This window comes from Geotrypetes seraphini, chromosome 8 (assembly GCF_902459505.1).
Source record: "Geotrypetes seraphini chromosome 8, aGeoSer1.1, whole genome shotgun sequence".
Classification (NCBI taxonomy): Eukaryota; Metazoa; Chordata; class Amphibia; order Gymnophiona; family Dermophiidae; genus Geotrypetes; species Geotrypetes seraphini.
Genome location: NC_047091.1, coordinates 102,654,836 through 102,672,710, shown reverse-complemented (window position 1 = coordinate 102,672,710; position 17,875 = coordinate 102,654,836). Strand labels below are relative to the sequence as shown.

Here is a 17,875-nt window from a genome sequence, read left to right as displayed (position 1 = left end):
TTCTATAACAAGGTTTTTCTGAAACCAGGTCCCTTCAGGACACATTAGACCAACTTCTCAATGCATGCGATTGGACAAACCAGAACTAGATCAGGCTTGCCTGGGTGACATGAAGTCATTTGATAAAAGTAGAAACGTTTTGCCCATTCTTACTTTATTTGTCTAGACTTAGGAACTTGGGGTTATCTAACATCTTGCTAAACATAAAACCAAGAAACCTTATTGGGGGGTTTTAAAATTTCGTATTATGCTATATAATAAATAAATATAATGCAATAAAAAAAACAAGAAACCTACATCCAACATAGAGGCAGGAGCCAGCTAGTATGCGCCCATCTCTGTTGTGGCACACCAGGTTATCTCCCGACTGCTGCGTGGATCCATTCAGGTTGGTGAGCGTCACGGCAAGGGTGGTACCATTCAGGACCTTGGAAAACTCCCAGGAGAGCCGCCTGCCATTTAGGGTCCAGAAGAGATCCTCTGCTCTCAAAGCTAGCTCCGGACTCACCGAGCAGATGGCAGTCAAGGAAGATCCTATCACTAGGGTGGGATCCTGTGGAACCACCACTGCAGGATCTGTGCAGCAAAATAAAGGAAAGGGGCATTACAACAAGGCAATCAGCTAATTAGATGCCTGCATTACCCTGAATGTAACACATATATTTCCATATGAGTGCTTCACAGTGGATAAGACCCAATGGAAGACTAAACCTTTACATATACCATCATGAGACATCATACCCTGTAACACAAAGTTATGTACTTATTCAGGGGGGGAGGGGTTATTTCTACGCACAAAGCATGTTTCATTTTGTGTGCATATGCATTACATTGGATAGAAAGTGTGTAAAGAGGAAATGTCTCCACAGGTAATTGGACAGAATAAAGCAGCAGTGATACCAGAGGAATACTGACGCTACAAAAGTCCCAACAATCAAACAAACTTGATGTATATTGAAAAATGATCCAACGTGACCATGTTTCAACTAAACAGCCTACTTCAGGGGTCATCAATTCTATTGATACAGTTGTGAGCTCCAATAGGGTTACAGATTCATTGAAGAGCTCTTTTGCAGCTTTTTCTGCATCAATATTCCTCTCTGGTTGTCACTGCTGCTTTAGTCCACACAAGACAGAGAACCATGAATGATTTGTTTGTTTGTTTTTTTGCTCCATATGGTAGGTCTGCTCTATGTTATACATAAGAATAGCCTTACTGGGTCAGACCAATGGTCCATCCAGCCCAGTATCTTTACGGTGGCCAATCAAGGTCACAAGTATTTGGCAAAAACCCAAATAGTAGCAACAATCTATGCTACCAACCAGGGCAAGCGGTTCCTTCCCCCATGTCTGTCTGAAGACACTCTCCCAGACACCCCTTTACTTGTAAATCCCTCAACCCCAACTGCAGGTAAATTTTCCCAGTGACCCCTTTACTTACACATTGTTCAACCCCAATTGCAGGTAAGTCCCCCCCCCCCTTTGAGACCCCTTTCCCTGCACATCACTGAGCCCCAATTGCAGGTAAATCCTCCCCCCCCTCCAGTAACCCCTTTCCCTGCACATTGCTCACATTGATGTTTTGTGATATGTTCCTTGATGGTTTTCAGATGTGTGTATATTCCCTTTTTTGACCCAGCAGATTCCTTTTGTTCTTTTGGGCTTCCAACTTGATTGGTATCAGGGCTGGGATTAGGTGCCATAAGCCTTATTCTCAAGTACACAGGGATTTTTTTCTCCAATATGTATCCCTTCACTTCCAGCATACCTAATCTGGTCATTGCAGCAGCAATTCTGGGCTGAAAACCATGCACCAGGACTCCTTTCAGAACCCTGCAGTCCTGGGTCCTAAATCCAGCACCTTGGTGTCACCCTTAATAATAGCAATCATTTCCCTCCTCCTTGCTTCCTTACAACACCCCTAGCCTGGCTGAGCCAGGAAGCATAAGGAAAAGAAAGCTAGGACATATTGTATATGACATCGCCATGGTCCTTGCATTCCCTGGGACCATAAGCATAATTTGGAGTGGGTATGGGGATGGGATGGCACCTCCTAAATACTTTAGGCGCTAATGTTGAATTGGTTTTACTCCTCCCTGCCAATATGACTTCCTTATCCCCTGCTCCCATATCCATAATAAGCAGGCAAACTACACTGTCCAAAGACTGTCCTGTGACTCTGGTCTCTATGTAGAGTTAAGAGTCATCTTTCGGGGAGTGGCCAAGATGATGACATGACTGCTGCCAGCGTCTGTTGGATGTGAGGAGAAAGCAGAGGGTTTTACTTTGAGCTATTTCCTTTCAAGATGCCTCATACTATGAGGAAGGGGGTTGTTAAGACCGTGTCCTCTCTGATCTGGATCTCGACCCAGCTAACCCTCGACTGATTGCTGTCAGATCCACTCCAGAATTTCCAAAACAAGGGGGTCCTGCTTTTGAGGGTAATGAAGGAGCATTGATCTCCTCATTGGGACATGATACCATGTTGTCCCTGCTGGCTGCTAATATCCCAACTTGTCCGGCAGAACTACAGGGTTGACCCGAGGACAACTCAGAGGCTTGTGTAGCCAGTGCTGACTCCAGCTGTTGAGAGGAAAGAAGACCCAATGAGTTGACTTCTGATGGATTGAGCAAAGGAACATGGAAGCAGTCTATCGCTCCCCTGGTGGTTATTCTGGAAGGGATTTGGAAAGTCCTGCAAAAATTGTAAGTAATGGTGGAGAAATCTGCACAAGATGGCAGGTAAGATTGAGACTTTATCTCAAAATATGGATATAATGAAACCAAAATGTTTTAGTCAAATTAAATAAGTTCACAATGAAGTTAAAGGACTTAAAGGGAGAGTCTCTGAGATTTTTAAGGATAAACTTATAGTTCATGGAAAGATAGAATAAATGAATAACTATAACAGAAGGCTTAACCTCAGAGTGTTGAATTTTTCCTAGTCTATCCTTCTTTCCCCATTGAATTTATTCAAAACGTATTTGACCTAAGTTCTTTCAATGCCTTTACAGGCTATTCTTCCTATTAATAAAATATATTATTTGCTACCGCAATTAGTGAATGACAGAGTGGATCTGAGTAGAAATCAAGTTCAACGCCACAACAAGCCAGGGAGAACTTAATATCTAGACGATATATGTTTATGTTTATTGAACGCTTTTAAACCAGTACTAATGACTGGGGACTCAATTCAGAGCGGTTTACATGAGTTTCTGTAAAGGTTTTACAATACAGAGTTAGTGTTTTCTGAAATGGTTTTCAATACAGACACATTTATACCATAATCAATCCTACATATATCTATAATAATAAAACCCTTAGCATGCATGTGCACTTGAAACTCCGTGCCTCCGTGCCTCCGCACGCGCAGTACAATAATCTTGCCTTCTGCAATCACCTGTGTCAGCGCCAGCTGATTTCCTGCCTTCTACCCAGTTCGTTGACGCCAGATAACTTCCTGGTTTCTGCCAGCTATATGCTGGCGGGACTCCTCTTCTTCTCACCCCCAGACCAGCAGCTGCAGCTAGCTTTAGTTTAGCTTTAGTCGCGGGGCCTTTGCTAGGCTAGCCCACTTTGATGATGCGAGGCGGCCTGGCCTAGCAAAAACCCCAAGGCTGCCTGATGAAACCGTGGCTACAGCTAAACTAAAGCTAGCGGATGCAGGACAGGGAGACAAAGAAGAGAGAAGGGCTACTGCTGGACAGGGGGGAGGTAAAAGGAAGGGAGAACATGGACAGGGGCGAGGTAAAAGGAAGGAAGAAGGGCTACTGCTGGATAGGGGGAGCAGGGAAGGGGTACTGCTGGACAGATGGGAGGTAAAAGGAAGGGAGAACATGGACAGGGGTGAGGTAAAAGGAAGGGAGAAGGGGTATTGCTGGACAGGGGGGAGGTAAAAGGAAGGGAGAAGAGGTGCTGCTGGACTGGCAGAAAGGAAGGAAAAGGAAAGGTGCTACACACTGGAGGGGAGAGCGAGATGGTGAATGAGGAGAGAGCATGTTGAGTTGGGGGATGGGAAAGAGGGATGCCACTGAGGGAAGAGGCAATGACAGAGAGAGAAAGTGTGCAGGAGGCAGAAAGTGTTGGACATGGAGAGGGTGAGATGGATGGGGATGGCAGAAAGGAGGAAAGGAGAAATGTTACACTGGGGAAGGGGGAGAGGGCAGAGAGTGAAAAGTTGGAGGGAGGAAGAGATAGATGTTGGTTGGGGGAGGGAAGGAGGACCAAAGCAGAAGCATGCAGAAGCCCTGGAAACATACTTAAAAGCACAGAAAAATGAAGTCACTAAACAACAAAGGTAGGGAAAATTATTTTTGCATTGGCTACCGGTGGAAGCACACGTAATATTTAAATTCTCTTGCATTTGCTTTAAGCTAGTATGGGGACTGGCCCCAATCTACCTTCTATCCCATTTCGTGCTATACAGCCCTACGAGGATAACTAGGAATTGCAATTTATTCACCTATCCTAAAATCATTGGCAGCAGATACAGATCTTTTTTGGACAGGAGTCTTGCATTTCAAGCAAGTAAGCAACAATCCTGGTTGGGTAGTTACTTTAATGGAGCCATGCTGTCCTATGGCGCATTTCGAAAAGAAATTAAGACTGTGCTGTTTGATAATTTATTTCTTAACTGAAGTTTTATTGATAACAAAAATTTTACATTGTGTATATACAGGAAACATGTACTTTTTAACTATTTGTATTTTGCTGAGTGTCCAGCTCTTTTCTGTGTAAACTGCCTAGAAATCATCTGATTGAGGCGGTATAGAAGAATAAAGTTATGTTATGTTATATAGTGATTCAAATGTGTCAGTTTTGAGAAAGGAAAGATGTTAAACTTTAACTGTGAGGGCCACAGAAAAAAATAGGGTACTTGGAGGGCTGCCGAAAAAATAATTAATGTCTTATTAAAGAAATGACAATTCTGCATGAGGTAAAAACTCTTATTCTAGCACTTGTTAATGTAACAGGCTTAAAAACTAGTACACATATAATACTAGTATCATGTCTTATGTTGTGTTCCTTCCTAATGGGGACTAGCCAGCTATCTCCACTATGTTGCTTTATTATTTAAAATAGTCTGTGAAGAGAATGGTCTTTATCCCTTTCTTGAATTTTCCAGTGTCCTTTCCTAATTTTAATTCCTTCGGAAGAGAGTTCCACTACCTTGGAGCCATCACTGAGAACATTCTTGTCCTAACGCTTTTCTATTTGGCATTTCTGAAGGAGGGTATTTCCAACAGATATTCTTGGCTTGAGCATAGAGCACGTGCTGGTTAGAGAGTTGCGCGGAGACAGAAATCCCACCCATCCCTGCCCGTCCCCGCCAGGATCCTCTCCGTCCCCACAAGGAATTACCTCCATCCCCGCCCGTCCCCATGAAAAGCAGCAATTACTTCTGACAGGATCATCAATTCCACAGTTTCTTTTGTGTTTGCGCTGCTGTTTTCCTTGTGGAATCTCTTTGGTGGAACCCTTTTTTTGTTTTCTGTTCAGGTAATTAACTTATAAACCCCCCTCTTTTACAAAGGCTGATGTGTCCATTCTATTATATGGACGAACCCTGCTTCCAAAGCTTTCCATCCCTGTGGGAGTTCCATGGGTTAGGGGGGATTCCTGCGGGACCCCTGCAGGACCCGCAGAATTCCCGTGATCCCCGTTCCCGTGCAGACCTCTAGTGCTGGTGTGTGGTAATGTAGTCTGGCCACTAGATATTGAGGTTCCAAGAGATGAATGATTTTGGGTATCAAATGTGTTGGAAACTTCACTAACTGATGTGGCAGATAGAGTAACTTTGATGGTTTTATTACTTTTTGAGCAAGATTTAGGTTTATTCAGTTTATATTTCATCACTACAAGTGAAAAAGAAAATGACATAATGTCATAAAAAGAGAAAAATAAACATTCAAAGGAAATAATTTTGTTTAAGGGCTCCTTTTACTAAGGTGCGCTAGGGCTTTAACGCGTGGAATAGCGCGCGATACATTGCCGTGCGTGCTAGACCGTAATGCCAGCATTGAGCTGGCGTTAGTTCTAGAAGCGTAATGAGCGGTGCAGCGTGCGGTAATTTCCTGCAATCGCTATAAACGCTAGCGCACCTTAATAAAAGAAGCCCTAAGTCCACATTCTGGAAAAGAGAATAATAATTTTTTTTTTAAAAACACAAAGAAAAATAATGAATCCTGGAATCCTAGTACACCCCCCTTTTACATAACCATGATAGCGATTTTTAGCGCAGGCAAGCGCGACGAAGCTCTGTGCTGCTCCCGACACCCATAGAATTCCTATGAGCATCGGGAGCAGCACAAAGCATTCAACGTGTCAGCCTATGCTAAAAATTCTTATGTTTTTATGTAAAAAACGCTATTGCGGTTTTGTAAAAGGGGGAGCCAATGTGCCTTTTATTTGTTTCCCTTTTGTACTTTTCCCTTTTTGTTCTGCTTTTCTATATTGATTTGTATTTCGCATCCCCTTTTTCCTTGTGTTATGAGTATGATAAGTTAATCTTAAACCCCAATGTTATTATTTAAAGTTTTGTATTGTACTGTTTCCCACTAAATGTAATTTTAAACTGTACATCGCTTAGAAATATGATTAAGCGATTAATCAAAAGAACCATTAAACTTGAAACTTGACCTTGAAACTTGCTAACAATTGTCCACAAATATATCCACCTTCCCTACTGCAGTTTACCATAATAAAAATAATATATAACTTTACATATAGCATGGAGTCAACCATTATGATAAGTAAAGTCTTCCAATTAAGATGGTTTCAAAAAACACATAATTCTTCCCTGCAAAAATAACCAAACGCCTACAGGGGAACTTTAAGAACATAAAAACATAAGAATTGCCAAACCGGGACAGACCAAAGGTTCATCAATCTCAGTATCCTGTTTCTAACTGTGACCACCAACCCAGACCCACGAATCTAGCTAGATCCCAAAATAGTAAAACAGATTTTATGCTGCTTATTCCAAGAATAAGGGGGTGCTGAAAAGTTCTCAGCCCAACTGAGAATCACCGTGGATATAGTTCAATCAATGACCCGAAACAATGTTAAAACATAGAACTTTGTTTCTTCAGACTGGAACTTAATGAAATAAGATAACACTCTTTTCAGCTCCAGTGGCAAAATAACGCTCAGAATTTAAGGAAGTTGGTTGGTTGGGCTGAGAGCTTTTCAGCACCCCCTCGTAAGCAGCAGTGGATTTTCCCGAGTCATCTCAAAAATGCCTATGGACTTCTCTTTTAGGAAATTATCCAAATAGTCCGTGTTTGGGCTATAAATAGCCTTTCTTGAGGGTCCTACAGAAATATGTATATATGTATGAGTAAATGTAATCAGTTATAATGATGTGCTAGCAGGGGTGTCCAACCTTTTGGCTTCACTGGGCCGCATTGGTCGAAAAAAATGTTTCTGGGGCTGCAGCAAGACAGAGGAGGGAGCCGGCAAGATGGTAAACACCCGGGGGCAGGAGAGGAAAACACTGCATTGTCCTCGACCGGGGCCGCACAAAATACTTCACTGGGCCGCATACGGCCCTCGGGCCGCAGGTTGGACACCCCTGCAGCTAAAGTGATTGTGCAATGTGGTTAAAATGTGAATAATTTGGAAAAGATGCACGTATATAAGTGAGAAAGGTGATAAAAGGTGTAAGGTTCCGTAAAATTCAGAAGAGCAAAGGTATGAGGAAAGTGAGAATGAAATTGTTGGTGAAGGAACTAGTAAAGTCATTTGAGCACATTTGGCATCTAACCACATTCCATAATCACTTTAGCACACCACTATAACTGATTACATTTACTCATACATATATACGTATTTCTGTAGGACCCCTGAGGAAGGCTACTTATAGCCAAAACATGGGCCCGCACCATCTACATACAGTTCTATTGGATTTGTATTATTACACATTTTGTATCACATGTGCATTTTTTTTTTACATAGAGCAGCATTTAGCTATATCGACTGGTTTTAATTTGTTTTAATAAATTTTGTCAACCGGATCAACGGTTCCACTGTTTCTTTTGTTTTGAATTTTTCTTTTTCCTGTGGAATTTTTTGGTGCTGTTTTTTGTTGTTGTTGTTGTTGTTCTGGATTTTTCATCTACACCCGTTTTAAGCTGGATAAGTTATCACACCCAAAGTGGAGCGCCAAATTCAGCACCCTTTATAGAATAGTGTTGAGCACTAAATTTTCAGTCCCATTTATAGAACCTGGCCCTAATTGGGGTGTCATTGTTGCAGCAACACCCCGTTTTAATGCATGATTAAAATAATTAGCTATATAATATGATGCAATATAACACAGGATCACTTATAACATAGTTAAAGGTTGGATCTCCTCCCTCCTCTTTTTTTGTTAATCATAATGTGGATTCACTTATGTGCAAATTATTTTTAATGAGCCAAATTTACAAAAATACAGATGGTACAGAGGGACTAAATAATATCACGTACAAAAGGAACCTCAAACCCCCTACCCCACTCCGGAGTCCCTCTTCCCAAAAAGTTGAACCAGAAGAAAAAACTAAGAAATACAATAAAAGGCAAATACATAAGCATAAATGCAATACAAAACCTCAGTCAGCAATTCAGAATGCGGCTGCGCGCCAACGCAGTCACAGTGTTCGAGAAAGGCTCCCAGGCCATGTGGATTCACTTAATAAAGTGGTCAAATATCTCTTGGACCCCAAGATTTGTGTTATGGGGAGTCCACAGTGCATATGGAATATTTCCAGCGTTGACTTCGGCACTGCTCACTGGCCATCTTAACAAATTCCAAGTCTGGCTGTGGTCATGGCTCTGAAAAAAGCAGCCAATCTATGTAACCTCCTGTTAGTGAGAAATCACATCACAGAAGGGGTTCTCAAGCACTTGGAAATCTCAGGTGTCTCCTTAAGGGATCTGTTCTGGGATCTATAGCTACAAAGTTTCCTGAAATTACTCCTGCTCCAAGTCCAAAAGTATCTCTCTCTCTTTCTCCTCCCCTCCCCCATTCCTATAAATTCCAATGGGAGATTAGGGCACCTCCCTCTCTGCTCCTCCAAGCTTCGCCTGTTAAGTTCCTTCTATAAACCCTGTTATTCTCTGGACAGTTGTTCCTGGAGGAGAGTTACTGAATCAGACAATAAATTGCACTTTAGGAAGGGGGAAATATACTACATTTTACCATAGGGTGTTGAGTCACATTTCCTATGAACTTCCATTGTTCGTGACAGTACATCTCTCTGTTTTTATATATGTTGGGGCTTGGAAACTACTGCACAGATTTGGAGCCTAAAAATTGTCTCTGATTTTGGTACAAATTGCTATCAGCTTTCTATCCGCTAGGTCCCTGTTCCAGCTTTCAGTTATGAGGGGGTGCTGAAATGTTCTCAGCCCAACCAAGAAGAGAACAATATGGATATGGTTCAATGAATGATATGAAACAAAGTCAAAACAGAGAATTTTGTTTCTGCAAATTGGCATGTAACGAAACAGCTCTCTTCAGCTTCAATGGCAAAATAACGCTCAGAATTTAGGAAGCTGGTTGGTTGTGCTGAGAACTTTTCAGCACCCCCCCCCCCCCAACACACACACACACCTATATGGAGAAAGTGCAATTTTGTGCCATGCTACCAGACAAAAAAATTAGCCCACAAAAGGCAAAATTAATAGAAATCCACCTAAACACAGAGATCTTTCGTTTCTATGAATAATAAAAATGGACCATCAATGCCCTGGCATTTAGGAAAGGAATTTAATAGCCAAGAAAAGATATTCATTTTGCCTTATAATTCTGGGATTATTTTGGAAAAGGGTAAACTTCTTCTAAGAATGAATGACTGGATTTTACTTGCTTTTATTCCAAACAAGTTCCTTCTGCTTACATCAGTAAGGGACTAAATTTGTATTAAGATTTCATGTACTTGGCCTTTTCAAATCTCAGCTTGAGGCAAGTTTCCATCAGAAAGGAAATATTGCTTGTTTCTTCCTTGTTTGATCTTTTCAGTCTTCAGATATTCCATTTCTTGCCTTGTTATCATTAACCTATTAAGGTGACCACTAGCCCCGCTCCCTAGTATAACCATATGGACCAGATTTGAAACTTCCCCTTCTCTGTTTCCACTGTACAACTCTTAAAGCTATAGTGGTGCTTTTTTTCTTCTTTCTTTTATCTATCTGATGCCTGCATGTAGCTAGGCCTGAGCAGAGGCTTTCCAAGACACTGGGCAACGGGGTTTCCCTAGAACCGATATCAAAGCCAGAATCATGCTGATTTCAAGTGATTTTGGTTTCCTCTTGCTTCAACAGCTGACTGTTTTCAGGGTTGATTTTTCCTCTCTAATTCCAAATTAGGATACAACAACCTAATTTGGAGATGTGTCAGAGATACTGTTTAACCCAGGGGTGTCCAACCTTTTGGCTTCGCTGGGCCGCATTGGCTGAAAAAAATGTTTTGGTTTCTGGGGGCCGCACAAACATGCAAACGCTGCAGCAAGACAGAGGAGGGAGCCGGCAAGACGGTAAATACCCGGGGGCAGCAGAGGAAAACACCGCATTGCCCTCGACTGGGGCCACACAAAATAATTCACCGGGCCGCATGCGGCCCTCAGGCCACAGGTTGGACACCCCTGGTTTAACAGAAGCAAGCGAAAGCAGTTAGCTGTTATCTTACTAAAATCAGCACGTTTGCAGGAAAAATAAATCTCAGCCCAAGTAAAGCAGGATCCAGCTGCTGCTTCTTTAAATCTCTCGTCTTAGAGAAAAATCTACCCCCCCCCCCCCACACACACACACACATTTTTTTTTTTTTACTTTTGTCCGATCGGTGCTTCTGTTCTGCTGAACAAGGATGTACGCTGGTAGGGCTAGGGGCAGTTAGGGCGCTGGTCTTAGACCAGAGGGCCGCCACGTGAGTGGACTGCTGGGCACGATGGACCACTACAGGTGATTGAGGCCAGCAGCGTGCCTGATTTTAAGGCCAAATGGGATCGGCACATGGGATCTCTTCACAGGGCAAAGGTAGGGGAGGGACATTAAGGTGGGCAGACTAGATGGGCCGTGGGCCCTTATCTGCCGTCTATTTCTATGTTTCTATGGTCTGACCCAGCAGCGGCAATTCTTATGTTCTTACATTCTATGTTCTTATCTCCTCCAACCCTTGAAAAAGCGGCCTACAAACAAAACAAAAATTGTGCCCAAACTTTTGCAGCAGCGCTATATCGAAATAACAATTAAGGCTCTCAATAAAGGATATCTTCGGTTTATAAAATGCAGCAACCCAATCGATTCTGAGGAATTTTTGCATTTTCTACTGAGTAGTCGGAAGCAAAAGATTGACCAGAAACCGTTATTTATTGTAATGCCAAACTGAGAAACAGAAACCCAACGGATTCTTATCTAATTACTCCTGACAGGGGAAAGTTTAACTTTTCTTCCAAATTTCTAATGATCTAGTGAGGCATTTTAACCTATGTGTAACCAATTAATCCGGAAATAGAAGGTGAGGAGAAACTCACCCGCACCACATCTAAAATTATTAAAAGAAAATATTCCAGGTAAAGTGCTTTGAGAAAAAAACTAAAGGAATTGACCCCAAAATATCCACAAAGAAGAAAATCCATTTAGGAACATCGTCACTCCACAAAGTGCTTTGAGAAACATCTCTCCAGCGCTCCTTCACTCAAGCCGGGCTTTGGCGCTATCCATTGCAATCGAACATTGGAGTGAATTTCTTTTTAAATTCAGTCCACAAATATAATCATATAGAGAAATAGTATATGTTAGTTACAAAAAACACATAAAAGAAATTCAAATTCGATGAAGGTAACAATTCGATGAAGGTTTTCTGCTATCAGAATATTTTGATACAGTCTCCATCAAGGGCTATACTTTTAATCCAGTGATTTTCCACTTTTTTTTCGTTCCGTCGTACAGAGACGGAACGAAAAATGTGGAAAATCGCTTTATGGGAGTGTATAGCCCTCGATGGAGACTGCGCCAACTTTGTTGGTTGGGCTGAGCACTTTTCAGCGGCCCCTTGTAGAGAGATGCAAGTAAAGTAAACGCAAAGCTTTTACAAAAGTCAGACTTCACTTCCCCTCATAAGCAATCTGCTCGTCTTGAAGTTTTCCATTACCAGGTGTTTTCAAGGGGCAGAAATGGTGGGAAACAAGACGCATGCACTAGAACAGGGGTCTCAAAGTCCCTCCTCGAGGGCCGCAATCCAGTCGGGTTTTCAGGATTTCCCCAATGAATATGCATGAGATCTATTTGCATACAATGAAAGCAGTGCATGCAAATGGATCTCATGCATATTCATTGGGGAAATTCTGAAAACCCGATTGGATTGCGGCCCTCGAGGAGGGACTTTGAGACCCCTGCACTAGAATAAGAGGCTTTTGATGGCTTTCCATGGCCCTTGGAGGAGACTCCCGATCCAGGGGAGATTTCCTCACGTTCCCGCAGGCTATTCTGCTTTAACAAAAAATAATAATAATAATAATAAGACAACTGGTGTGTATATTACCACATGCATATGAGCATATTAAAAAGTGCCAGGTAAAGAATGATGATTAGCATTCCAAGATAAGGGGGTGGGGAAGATTAAGACACCGAAAGACCAGATAACCAAGGTTTTCATTCTTTGGTCTTGGGAAGGATTGATAGTAAGACCGGGTAAGCCGAGGGCAGCTACTGGAGAAGGCCAGCAAGTCCTGACAGCCACATCAACTTAAAAACCATCAACGCTGAGCGCTTTCTTTTACTTGCAAAGTTTAATATTTGAAAGTGACTCGGGGCTCATTTTCAAAGCACTTAGACTTATAAAGTTCCATACTTTGTAAGTCTAAGTGTTTTCAAAATATGCATAATAATGTCCAAATGTGAGTCGCCGTTTGTTTAAGTAGGATTGTTAGAGGATAATCATGATTGTAGAGTGTAATTATCAAAATCGAAGGGGAGGGGGAACTATTCGGATTTGGACCTGGCTGAAAATTTGCACGGGCACTGCTGACAGACTGGGGAAAATGCTGAATGTAAACCACCTAGGCTATATGTGGTATATAAATACTACTAAACTAAACTAAACTAAGCCTTAAGTTTATATACCGCATCATCTCCACAGAAGTGGAGCTCGACACGGTTTACAAAGTTTAAAAATAAAGGAAAGAGAGGAGAAAGCTTTACAAGAGCAAATGAATAGAGGAGGATGTGGACAGGGGAGGAGATGTTAGATGTTAGTGAAAAGCCACTACTACTACTACTAATAATAAATTAAAGAAGGAAGTTCTTGAGTCTTGGGGGAGGGGAGACAAGAAAGACCAGATAGAAGAATCTAGAGCTTGAGACAGCCTCATTATAGGGGAGGTTCCTCTAATGCAATGGTTCCCAAACCTGTCCTGGGGGGACCCTCAGCCAGTCAGGTTTTCAAGATATCCCTAATGAATATGCATGAGAGAGATTTGCATACCTGTCACTTTCATCATATGCAAATCTCTCTCATGCATATTCATTAGAGATATCTTGAAAACCTGACTGGCTGGGGGTCCCACAGGACAGGTTTGGGAACCACTGCTCTAATGGCTGCTTGGTATCCATTAGTGGACAGATTCGTTGGAAATAAAAAAAATCTGGCAAGCCGAAACATACCCTAGAACAGGGCTGCCCACTTCCGGTCCTCGAGATCTACTGGCAGGCCAGGTTTTCAGGATATCCACAATGAATATGCATGAGAGAGATTTGCATACCAAGAAGGCAGTGCAGGCAGTTCTTTCTCATGCATATTCATTGTGGATATCCTGAAAACCTGGCCTGCCAATAGATCTGGAGGACCGGACTTGGGAAGCCCTGCCCTAGAATCTTGTCCTACACATGTCCACCCCAGGTTCCCTAGTTCACCAGGGTAGACAGCTGAACTTTTCATTGTCTGTCCTCTAGTTCCGGGAAGCCACTGAAGATGGCAGGCATCCAAGTCATTAACGTCTCTGGATTTTTACACATTTACATTTAAAGTGTGTGTTTAGGTGAATGTTTCAACCCCTGGACAAACGGTCAACGGACTGCTCGCTGTCATCTGATTTCCACATCGTTTTCATCACACTAGATCCAATAAGTGAACCCAGCTCGTTTCGCTGATGCCCAGATGTTTAGCAAATCCAGCTGTTTTGGAACACATCCTATTCCATGCTGACATGACAAAAAGAAACTGCTCTCACGGCTACACTGGGACTAAGGCCTGGATGTTTTCAGTTTTCTTTTGCTCTAGGACAGGGGTAGGGAACTCCGGTCCTCGAGAGCCGTATTCCAGTCGGGTTTTCAGGATTTCCCCAATGAATATGCATTGAAGGCAGTGCATGCAAATAGATCTCATGCATATTCATTGGGGAAATCCTGAAGCCCGACTGGAATACGGGCTCTCCAGGACCGGAGTTCCCTACATCTGCTCTAGGATTTGTATTCATATGGATATTTATTTTCTGATTATTTTCCTGCCATCTCGGCCTCCAGCTCTTAAAACAATAGGTGCAGAAAGGCGTGTTCGGTAATTATTTGTCTGATCCCCTTGGTGGATAGGCTGATTATGTGGCAAGAACAGACCAAAAGGACCGCACAGGCTTCAGGGTTACACCAAAGCAGCGGTTTGAGGGCAAGTGGAGGGAATTTGGCCTCAGGCTCCAGTGTCTTCCCCTGTTTTTCTTCTCCATCGACGGATGAGTTGCAGATCAACAGCTGGAAATAAGTACTTCCTTCCTGTAGAGAGGGAACAGTACACTTTGCTGCATCCCAACCACATAAAAATTAGCAGGTCATGAAAGGTAAATAGATCAACTGAAACGAGTTAAATCTGAAGCATCCTGGTAAACTCCTGTGCATCTTTTTTTTTTTTTTTTTTCGTTTGCCTCAATTCTATAAAATGCCTTAATTATATTTTTTTTTAAAAATATAAGAAAAAAAAATCACATCACTGTGTATTTAAATAGTGTATCTTTTTGAGTCTCTTTTTTTTTATTTTCAATTCCGAAAATTAAAATCTATTTTCAGGACACCACACACTGGATTTGATTTAGCCAGTGAGGTTTGGTCTCTGCATTAAGAAGGATCTCATTTTTCAAACAAATTACAAAAAAGATTAAAGAACTAAGGTGGGCTACCGTTAAGACGTGTTGTTTTGCTATTAACCCAGGTTATTAGTAACTAGGTCTCTTGCATAAAATGAGACCTGGGCAAAAATAACCCTTCTTAACAGTCTCCCTTGTAGGTAACATCTCACCTCCCAGCCTAGTCAATCTCTTCTTTCTTCATCACCTTGTCCTCCCGAGTCCCCGTACCCACGTTACCAAAGATGATAATGCCCCCACCCCACTAAAAGAGAGGACAAAATGCCCAAAGAACAAAGTGGCTGATAGGTAGCAAATAAGGGAGACAAGAGCTTCAGTGTAGCCTTCAGAGAAAAAGTCTCCCTCAGCTGTGTCTATGGGCTCCTTTTACTAAGCCGCGTTAGGGCTCTAACGCGTGGAATAGAGTGCGCGCGGTAATTTCCTGCGTGCACTAAAAACGCTAATGCACCTTAGTGAAAGGAGCCCTACATCTACACCCATGAAATAACTGACTCACAAGGTTTTCGTCTCGTTTTCTTTTCTTTTGCTCTTCTGCCTTGCCTCCCTGAATCACTTTTAAATGCGTTGATTTGTACGCCTGCACAGAGAAACTAGGACATTTAAGGTGTAATTTTTTAAGCAGCTATATATGCGCAATAATCCTTCTGAATACGGGAGGGGCAGGGCAGGCTCACTGCTCCAGATACTGCACTAAAAGGTCAAGGATATAAATGGTCAGTCGCTTATACTTTTGGCAGAATCCTCTAGTTATGAAACTGCTCCATGTCGAGAATGATGTGGAGCCATGAAACTTCCAAGTTATTCCACGGTTTTCGTTTCAGTGATATGAAATGAAACGAAATGTGTCAAGAAAAGGGTGGAATAACTTGTTTCATGGCTCCACATCTTTCTGTTCTTGGTTGGGCTGAGAACTTTCAGCAGCCCCTTATATATATTACATATATTACATATATATTACATATATTACATATATATATTACATGTTAGATTTTTGAGAATAGTATAAAATTAAACAAGAATGTTTACACCTTTTGTTTTAGCAAGGTTTATCATACTTTCTAGTTAGCAAGTCTAATGATTATTATTAAAAAAAAAAATAATAAAAGAAGTTAACCAAATTAAAACCAATTTTGTTTTTTTAAATACCTGTGTTGGAGTAGTTGTAGTTCAAAAGAAAACTTTTCTGCAGTTTAATTTGACATTTTCTTTAGAATGTCGCAGAAAATGGAAACTTCCAAGTTTCCTGAATAGCTTTTTTTTTTGCATCTAAAATGTTGAGTTTCTACCATATGAAAATATTGTCAAATAACACAAGAATTAAGGAGGGAAGAAAAATGTTTTTTTTCCTGACTGGACGGTAACAGTCACTGGTTACAAATTCAGGGACGAACAAACAATCGGACACAGCACGGAATCTCTGCAGAACGAAGCAGGAAGGATCAAGTCTTTCATTTTAAATTATGAATATGGAGAATATTATGTTGTCTATTCATGTGACTGAAGAACTTTGCCGAATAAAGCCCCAAATAGCCAGTAAATTGCATGGTGCAAATTGGGGCTGCCGGTTCCCTCGCTCTCTGCCCCTGTTTCTCCCAGTCTACAACTTGGGCCATAGGAGCCAAGTTTTCAAAATTATTGAGGGTGCTAAACCCAATAGAAAGTTTGTCCAATACTGGGGGTGCTCAAACACCCATAGAGCTGGCTTCTACGACTTGGGCCTCTCTGATCTCAGGACCTGTCTGGCCCGTATTGCTCTGCTTCCTCAGGTGAGTAACAGAGATGAAACCAGAGCAGTCAAGTTGAGGGAGGGCAAAAAGATTGAGTTTCCTGGGGAGAAAAGACCCAAGAGACAAACCTCTCCGTCTAAATTCCTGGCACTTTCCTCAGGAATCCATCCCTATAAAAAGCTCACCCTCCTAAGATTACAGTACAAAAGGTACTTTTCCTCTGGCTGTTTTTCTATTTAAGGTTTACATTTCTCTGGCTTAAAAGCTGAAACCTTTCTCTTCGGATTCATTGCTAGGATCAAACAGATTTGGTCCTTTCCCGTTTCTGGAACCTATTTGATTTCTGCAGAGTTGATCTCGATCCGGATTTTGGTCCAATTCCTCATTAGGAGGAACGTTAAGGTCCTTTCTTCCCCTCCGCGTCTGAATCAAATGAATAGACATTTTGCAAGGCGAACAGACAGAATTAGATACAGGAAACTTACCTGCCCAAGATCCGAGGGTCAGAAGAGAAAGTCCCAGCACTACCGCAGAAACCATCCTTCAGCTCTGGGGAATATCTGATCTCCTTTAAAAACTTTGCAAACTTCACCCAGAAAGGTGATCAAGAGTAAAGAATTCCCCCTCCCTCTTTAAAAAAAAAAAAAAGAAGGAGATTTTGGTACTTCAGTCCAGGGTAAATGTGAGTTGTGAAGCTGTCCTAGGGATGCACCTCCTGCCCCGGCCCTCCCCCTCCACATGGTTTACTGCCATTAAGGAGACCCTCCGAGCAAGGAGGGGATCTTCAGCTATTCATTCACCAACCAGCAGCTCGCTCTTCCTTTATTCTTTTCCTCCTTTGTCTGGGTTCCTACTACAATGTTTAAACTACATCCCCCAAAATTATCTTTGATGGTACCAGCTCTACTGTAAACCTGTAGTTTTTAAAACAACTGCAGTATTGTTATAACAAGATTCGCCATTTCACACATTTTCCCTGAATTTAAAGAAGAGGAATGGATTCACACAGCCTGGAAATCATGTGGATTGTTAAGG

At 41.9% G+C, this 17,875-nt stretch overlaps 1 protein-coding gene across 1 annotated transcript in view; it reads right to left on the bottom strand.

The window, feature by feature from the left end:
• The window catches only part of LOC117365493 (cytokine receptor-like factor 1), a 50,714-nt gene extending 33,334 nt beyond the window's left edge, over positions 1-17,380 (bottom strand). The window contains exons 1-2 of the mRNA XM_033955969.1: positions 17,326-17,380; positions 298-576 (exon numbers count right to left, since the gene is read on the bottom strand). Coding sequence (XP_033811860.1) covers positions 298-576; positions 17,326-17,380 — 334 coding nt within the window. The remainder of the gene's footprint in view (positions 1-297; positions 577-17,325) is intronic.
• Between the last annotated feature and the right edge of the window lie 495 nt (positions 17,381-17,875).